At 37.4% G+C, this 8,887-nt stretch overlaps 1 protein-coding gene across 1 annotated transcript; it reads right to left on the minus strand.

Annotated features, from left to right (window-relative positions):
- Positions 1–1,814: 1,814 nt before the first annotated feature.
- On the minus strand, positions 1,815–7,416 carry LOC136707249 (asialoglycoprotein receptor 2-like). The gene is made up of 5 exons (XM_066681211.1): positions 7,287–7,416; positions 4,459–4,518; positions 3,601–3,749; positions 2,277–2,404; positions 1,815–2,111 (listed from the first exon to the last, which is right to left on the minus strand). The coding sequence occupies exons 1-5, from the start codon at positions 7,414–7,416 to the stop codon at positions 1,943–1,945; spliced, it is 636 nt and encodes a 211-aa protein (XP_066537308.1). The 3' UTR covers positions 1,815–1,942.
- Between the last annotated feature and the right edge of the window lie 1,471 nt (positions 7,417–8,887).

Here is an 8,887-nt window from a genome sequence, read left to right on the forward strand (position 1 = left end):
CTTGAAATCCCACAAGGAAAGCTTTGGGTAGACCACAGAGGAAAGCCACTTCCAATCTCTCAGCTGGAATACCTGAGCTGCAGGCTACACTGACCTGAACACAAGGAAGTGGTTATCAACCTTGTGGCCAGAACCTACCATTCACTACTGAACTGTCTGGTTCCTGAGCATAAAAAGAGAAACGATTCCTATATTAATGTACTATATGTAAACTGTTTCTGGGCTGAAAGGTCATTGACTTACAGTGCCATCTACAGGACAGTCCAGGCCCTACAAAAACAGTCCTAAAGACAGCAAAATCTTAATGTAGAGCACGGTTTATACACTTCAAAACCAGAACTGGCTGAATCTCTTTCTATATATATTTGCCGTGCTGGGCGATAGTCCTGGCCACAGCTTACTACGACACAGAAATGGTGTCATAATTAGTGAGACATGTGTTAGGTGTGGGAATAGATATCTTGTAAACACAGGTTACTTATTGCGTTTGCCCTGTCACTGTGTGATCGTTGGTTTGATTCCAAGTCATGCATCAGCTTTCTGAGACTGGGAGTCAGATAGAAAACTGGTCTCACTCTCTTTGTGGGTATGATGGCCCTAACTCTCTCTCATCAGTAAACATGATGCTAGGCATGACATCTGCTAACTGTCCAGTGGTGTTGTTTAACTGCAGCTTGGAAAGAAGCATGGCTGGCTTATTGTCACAGAGGAGATGATGTTAGTCTCACCCTTTCAGGTTGGTAGTGTAGCCCAGGTTAATCAGAGACATTGACTTAGTTTTATAGTTCATTCAGTTTATTTGCTATGGATATATCATAAGTTAATCATAGCACCCAACCCTGCGTTTCTGTTTATTCCATGTATTTGTCATTTATAGACAACCATCTTCATCTTCTTGTCCCACTTTATATTGTCTCTAATAACTGTGTACAGAGAATATGCTGTTACAACTATGAAGATCCACTTGTGTAGTTACAAAAGGCAAAAGTAAAGTTGATAAACATATGTAATTCCATAAGCTTTGCTACTGTAATCCATCTGTAACAGGCACTAATTCATCAGTTGTTACAATGTTGTTGCATATGCTGTTCCTGTATAACTACACAGTAATTAAAGGCACTTAATATAACATGGGACCGCATTTTCTCGTTTATGTAATTACACACATGTAATGATATATAAGAGCTACACAAAAAATAAGAAGAGTATGACAATCAATAATCTCACAGCATCTTGTGTTCATGTTTCATTCTTTCATTCTCATTTCATTCTTATAATTTAATGTAAATCCAGACAGAAGCAACAAGGTTTTGAAGAAAACCAATTTAACAAGATTTAATTTTAACATTTCATTTTCACTGGAGGAGAGATCCAGAGAAAACTGTGTCAGTGCCTCGTTATTTCTGAAAATGTTAGTAAACAGATAATAACACTTCATATTCATAAAGATATTTAAGGGCTGTATACTGTGACAAAAATATCTAATAAAAATTATTATTATTAAATCACTTTAGCTTATGACAACACTAGGTTCTTAATATCAAGGGATGAAATAAATGTTAAAACTTTATATATCCGTCATCCTCTGATATTAAGATCCCAATGTTGTCATGAACTAAACAGATTTAGTAATAATTTATTGATTTGATTTTTTCACACACCACCGCCATCCCAAACCCTCCTTTTCAATCAATGACCCTGACTTCAGCTTTTGTCCCAGCAGCAGCTGCCCAGAACTCCAGCCCAAGTCTTTCTGAGCTCACCTTCCTTGCCTTTCCTACTTCAGGCTCAATTAACAAAAATAAAATGAATGAATAAAAAGTAAAAGAACCCCACAAATTCCCCACATTCCCCTACAAAGGAAACACTAAAAATGAACATAAAAAGTATAAGGAGCATATATTTTTAGAGCCCTCTCATTTCTGTCATAATTGTAATTTGTTTATTTTATTTGTGTTTTTGCCTCACAGACGCGATTAAAACGGTCATCACAGAATTTGTCGAATAAAAAATATGACGTACTACGTAGGGCCATTGCAGCACAGTCCTCTCCTTCAGGATGTTCACCTCTTTCTCCCTTCCAGTTATCAGGCTGGTCTGAAGACCACATCCTGGAAAACAAGAAAAATAAATCATTATTTGTCACAATGTGGCATTTTTAAAAATATATTAAAAAGATATTTTTACTAAATCAGAGCTAGAGCTGTAATCTACAGTAGATATAGCTCAGAAATCACGTGTGTGGTATTTTACAGCTGAGTCTGAAATGGACTTACCGTGATGTAGTACTGAGTGGTGTTCCATCTATCCATCGCCAGTCTCCCTCCTTCACAGCATCAGTCAGACCAACCCAGTAATAATGGTATCCAGTAATAAAAGGTAAAATCCTCCTGTTCACAAAATCCTACAAACACAAACACCCTGCTAAGTGAACTGTACAGTAAACATTAGACAGCTCCAGCAGAAAGAGCTTCAGTGTCTGATTAACTACACCGTCAACAAAAAATGTAAACTTTATTTTTAACAGCAAATTTCAGCTGAATTCATATAACTTTCCTCTGTGTGAAGACAACACTGAGAACACCATTATACTACATTAATGTTTCTCAATCAAACTAAACCTGGAGGAACTCTGTCATTGTGCATTCTTGTATTTCTCTGCTCTAACACACCTGATCAGTCAAACCTGATCAGCTCATTAACAAACACTGAGTTGAACCGAGTGTTTTACAACACAAACAATGGCTAACACTGTTGGATCAATTCCTTGATGATGTCACCCATTAACATGACTCATCTTTATAACTATTACACAGACTTTATTGCTTTATTTGATTAAAACTTGATTTTATTCTGTTATAAATCCCATTTCCAAAGCAATTGTGATGCTTTATAAAATGTAAATAAAAACAAAATCAATAATGAGCCAATCATTTAAATATTTATTATACAATTAGTACAAAAACAGTAATTTATATGTTGACACTAAGAAAGTTTAATGTTTTTTTTTTTTTTAATATTTGCCCAGCAACACCTTCCAAAAGTTTGGACAGGGGCATGTTTACCACTGTGTTGCATCAACTATTCTTTTAAACACACTCTGTAAATATATAAGGAACTAAGGAGACCAGTCTCTGTAGATTTAAAGGTGAAATATCTTCCCATTCCTGCGTGTTTGAAGGTTTCAGCTGCCCAAAATCTCACTGTTTCCATTGTTTTTCACTTCATAATGCACCAGTTGTTTTTCAAATAAGTTTTTCACACTAACACACCACCACCATGTCAGTGTCACTGCAGCGCTGAGATTGAGCTACCACCCAAATCATACCTGCTCTGTGGTGCTTCTGCAGGGTTCCAGACCACTGAATATATTACATTTCTGTAATATATTACTGTGTACAGTTTTCCCCTACGACACCTACCTGCTGCGCCACCGTGCTCTCCTTATCTTTAATATATTAATAAAAGCTACTGTAAGCAGTGGGCCTTATTTAAAACTTGTAAACATTTGAAGCAATAGGAACTTAATGCGGCTTAATCTCCACCCAATCTATCAGTGAGCGTTATGGAATAAGTCACGTTTATATTTGAGTATCATACCTGCAATTCTGTACTGCTGACAATCACCAAGTCTCCTCCGGCAGCCACACAAGCATCTCTACTGGCAGTCCATGTCTTTTTATCAGTAGGAAAGTAGTAGCACTTCCCACTGAAGTATTTCCAGCCCCTAGCACAGCAATCATCACCCACTTTCAGAGCAGAGAACATTTGTTAACATTTTGAGAGAGAATGTTGGAAAACGCAAATGAACACAGTAATGATGATGATAACCCAATATACTTCTTTAATGATTATTACTAGTAAGGCTGATTGAAGTGTAGAACATATTGTGCTTAGACTTGTGACCTTAAAGTGCTTATTAAATGATGTACTCAGGACATGACCCAGGAGGAGACCTTTGGAGGAGGCAAAGTGCTGAACATTGCACATTTGTAGTTAGATTATAGAAGTAAGGTCCCTAGAGAGATTAGAGCAGTCTAATGAATATGGTGAAGAACACCCTGAGTGGAAAACTTGACCTATCCCAGTCTACAAACATTAGAGCTTTTCTGAACAAACATTAATTCAAATTCAAAATTATTGTTCAGTCATTGCTCTGCCGATGCACACCATTGTTCCTCATATTGACGTAATTGACCTTACTGTTCATGAAAAGGCATTCTAGATGCAGAAGCATTTCTTTGAATGTTTGTATCATACTAATGTATTCTTCTGCTGTGTTGGGTGTACTTCCCGTACTCGTTCCTGCTTTTGTTGCTAAGCAACTGAAAACTAGCGGCTGTAGTGAAAACACAGTCTGTTTTCCAGTAATGCAATTTCCGTTTTTTTATTTTATTTTTTAGCAGTAAATCTGACTTTTTTTTTTTAAATTTCAATATTGATAAAAATGTATCTCACTTGATTTTTCACACAGCTTTTGCTTTTCTGCCTCAAGCTTCTTAATTTCATTCTCTTTATCTGAAAAAGACAGAATATCATGATGGTTAAATTAATCACACTACAGAATGAGGACAGACTGACACAGTTAAAGGAGCAATCTGTAACACAGCCTATATACTGTACTCAATCATAACATGACCAGGGTGTATCATCTGAGATTAAGCTAACTTAAGCCCAAATTAACTAACCTCAGCCCGGTTCTTATTGGACACGCTTGACCTTGAGCTAAAGTTATCTGGCTAAACTGAGAAATCCTGCTTTGCGGAACACACCATGGTGTCTCTGATAGCAGTGCTGGAGCCAGTATATTCTCTCTGAGAAGCGCCCATTCTGGAGTGGAGCGCTATCTTGAGTTTAAGTCTGAGATCTCACCCTCTGTCCAATCACATTACAGTCCAAACACACCGGGTTGCCAATACACACAATAGTGGACACAAACAGTGTCCTTCAGCCATGACATAACAAAGTGAACAGAGATAATGTTAGATTTTAACCTGAAAATTTAACAAAGTTCAGCTTCCTTCAACAAATCTCCATGACCAGAGACAAATGAGAGGAAACACTGGCCATTTGTTTGAAAGATGGAGCTAATCGCTTTGCAAAGCCCCAGTGTCTGTAAATAGTTTTTTTTTAAGTCTTGGTTCAGTATGCTAGGCTTTCTCTCTCTCTGCTCACAGCAGAATAACACCATCTGGAGGTTTTTAGACAAGTATTGTAGACCTCTATATGTTGAAAAGCATGAACCAAGCTGAGGATATTGCTGTATTTCTTCTCCATAGGTGGGTAATATTGACTGATTTTTGCTGTAGATTGAACTGAGTGCTAACTGCATGAAAGTAACTGAAGGTGCTGCAAATCTAAACAACTCAAGTTACAAATGAGTTTTTTTGGTAATTCAAAGTTAATAAAACACTTAAAAAATTAAGCCACATACAAAGGGTTGTATATTTTAGCCTCAAACAAACCACTGGACCTTAAAAGATGCAGAGCTTCTGAATATAAACAAATGTGAGAACAGAGTTTCCACAGAATCATAGATGTTGCATTTAAGACACAGATATATTGCAAACAATATTAAGTGTCCTAAAAGGGCAACAGTTCAGAAAGGAAACAACTTGCAGCATTTGGACTTGGTGCATAGAGAGGTCCAGGGGCTAGACACCCTTCTGGCTGATGGTGAGCCCCCAAAAACTATACATATCCCTACACACCAATCCCAAACACACACAACACATAAACAACATCATCATCAACAGATTAATCCCAAAATCACCCCCTAACAAGTCCTAGGGGGAGCTGCAAGGCATGCTGGGAGCCCTTCCCAGTCCCCAACGCTTTGTGTCTCTTTCCTAGGCTCAGTGAACTGATCACTAGTCACAGTCTCCCATCATGTGTTATTTGGGGCTACTGTGCCACTATGACACCACTGAGCGCCATTGTCACTTTATTGTAGTGTGAGATGAATGTGCTTTAATTTCTCTCATAAGAAAATTTTACTTTTTGGGACTTAGCCTGGTCACAGGGATGTAACCATTTTGGCCATTCACTCCTAAGGTCTTTATCTTCTTGTAAATTATATGTCGTAAATTATGTGATGTCACCACTTCAGGGAGGTTCTAGTCTAAAAGACTGAATTAGACTCCAATCAGAATTAGAACAAGGGAAAGGATTTCCCACCCCTAGTCACTCAGAACCAATCAGGCCTCCAAGGCATTGGTCATCATGCCTGGTTTAAACTGGCCTGTGAAGAACTGGCACCCCCTCCACACCCTGAACTGGATAAGGGTTACAGATAATGAATGAATGAATGAATGAATAAATGAATGAATAATCCAGCTATATTAAATGTAATGTCATTCACCATGATGGCCTCCTTGTCCAAGCTGAAATTGGACAGTTAAAAGGCACTACATTATTCATGTCATTCCTGCTCTCCATTTGCCATCGTGTGCCACATTTGTCATTGCTGCCACTGCTTCTGCTGTCCCACTCGGCACCCAGCTGTTTGGGCTTCACGTTATGCCTCACCGCTCAGAGGTTGGGAGCCCAATAAATCACAGTTTGCCTCACGATAATCAACTGTATTTATAATTGAGTAAAATACAATACAGTATTTTTTTATGATCGCTGAGATTCAGCTCCTTGTTCACCTTGGAAAAAGATTTTGTGTCGCACTGAAGAAAGTCTTACAGAAAAGGTGAGGATCTGACCTTGAATGGGTTTCTCACTCAGATTATGTTTGTCCTGTTATACAAGTCCAAATCTACACATCACTGACTACAATTCCCATTTGTATTTAATGGTTAACTCTTGTAGTAATACAGTATTTTTTTATGATCGCTGAGATTCAGCTCCTTGTTCACCTTGGAAATAGATTTTGTGTCGCACTGAAGAAAGTGGCGTACTGAGAGATCCATGGTGTGGTGCCCAATCACACCTCCCTGTCGTAGGTATCTGTGTACCATGTGTAATACCGTGTTTCCCCGAAAGTAAGACAGTGTCATACATTCTTTTTACCCCCAAAAGTCCCACTATGTCTTACTTTCGGGGTATGTCTTATATTGGTAAAAAATGTCGATTTTTGTTTTAACCATAAAATTAACATTTATTAACAACCTGAACAGTATGGTATTCACCATAAAACAGTTTTATAAAAGCAAGTGCCAAGAATGTCTTGTTACATCCTTATCATGACGGTATTTCCATGTATAACATGTAAAACAATGAAAAACGGTAAGAACGAACAGTTTGAATATGTTATACTGGAATATAAAACAGATTTATACCATGATCAGAGAGGCCACCAGCGGCTGCACATGAGGGCACTGAGGCTGCGTGTTGGACCACGGACAACATTACTGCTGCTCCCGCGGCCTCCACATCCCTCCGCTCATTCCGCTCCAGATCCGTCCGCATCCCGCTCTAACCGTCCGCATCCCGCAGTTAATGCAGCAAAAGGTACCGATACTATGGCTTATATTTTTCCAACGTACAGTTTACTATGTCTTACTTTCGGGGTACGTCTTACATTAGCCGACCCCCCTAAAACCCATCGGGGGTGTCTTACTATCGGGGAAACACGGTAGGCAGGACATCAACTTGTAGGCTGGTAGGTTGTTGATACAAATGTTATAGACGTTGGTTACCATGTATGTCTGAAAGCTTTGGCTTTGATCTACATGTAACTACATCAACTATTGGTTAAACTGCTTCCCACCAGAGTCGACTGACTACAGCTTTAAATGAATTAAATGCAAATGTAAATGTAAATAAATACAAATCATACTTTACCTGACTTCATTTTATTGATGTATTCATTCATATTTTTTTATATTAGCATGAAAAAGGAAAAACATATAAAATTGAGTAAAAGTAATGTTTTTGTACTTTACTTTAAAAAGAAAGTTAAAAAAGATGATGATATGGTAGAGGCTTGAATGCTATTTATTAATCTCAGTAAATAAGTAAATGTGTAAAAGTTAATTTATATAGTTTCATAATATTTTACCCCACCTGATCCTCACACACACACACACACTCACATACACACCACCACAGCCTTAAAGCTTAAGCCTACTAAAGCTCCCCAACCAGAACCTCAAACACACAAAAAAGAAGCTCATGTGTCTCCAGTGTCCTGTTTTTAAAATCAAAATACAGTCACAATGACTCACACCCTATGATCGTAATCAGCCTGAATAAAATTACACAACAGGGATACTTCACAACCTCATAGAGATGCTAATGTTGATCAGACCATGCACTGTCCTTGGTGGAGTCTAAAACCATTTTCAGCCCTATTCTACATGACACAGACAGGTTTTTTATCTTTAACATTGAGAGCTCAGCAAATCACCTGCGAGACTGAACACAATTTCTGAAATTCATATTTACCTGAGTTTTCTTGTGGTTAAATGTAATTAAATGAATATTAACATGTAAAAAATAATTAAATAATAAGGCAAATCCCTCTTTATACATTCAATTTGTCTGTTGTTTATTATTAAAATCTTACAGAAAAGGTGAAGATCTGACCTTGAATGGGTTTCTCACTCAGATTATGTTTGTCCTGTTATACAAGTCCAAATCTACACATCACTGACTACAATTCCCATTTGTATTTAATTGTTAACTCTTGTAGAAAATATTTTACATTTCACCTGTGATATTACTAGTCAATATTTTTTGTTGTGAACAATAGGATTGTTCCTAGGATCAGAAAAAATGACATTATATATATATATATATATATATATATATATATATATATATATATATATATATATATATATATTCTGCACTCTCTTCTATATGGCACATCAGTAAATCAGATTGTGAAACTGTTCTCACTGTAAGTGAACACAATTTTTCTTTATCTGTGTCTGGT

Source organism: Hoplias malabaricus, chromosome 9, assembly GCF_029633855.1.
Source record: "Hoplias malabaricus isolate fHopMal1 chromosome 9, fHopMal1.hap1, whole genome shotgun sequence".
NCBI classification, from domain to species: Eukaryota; Metazoa; Chordata; class Actinopteri; order Characiformes; family Erythrinidae; genus Hoplias; species Hoplias malabaricus.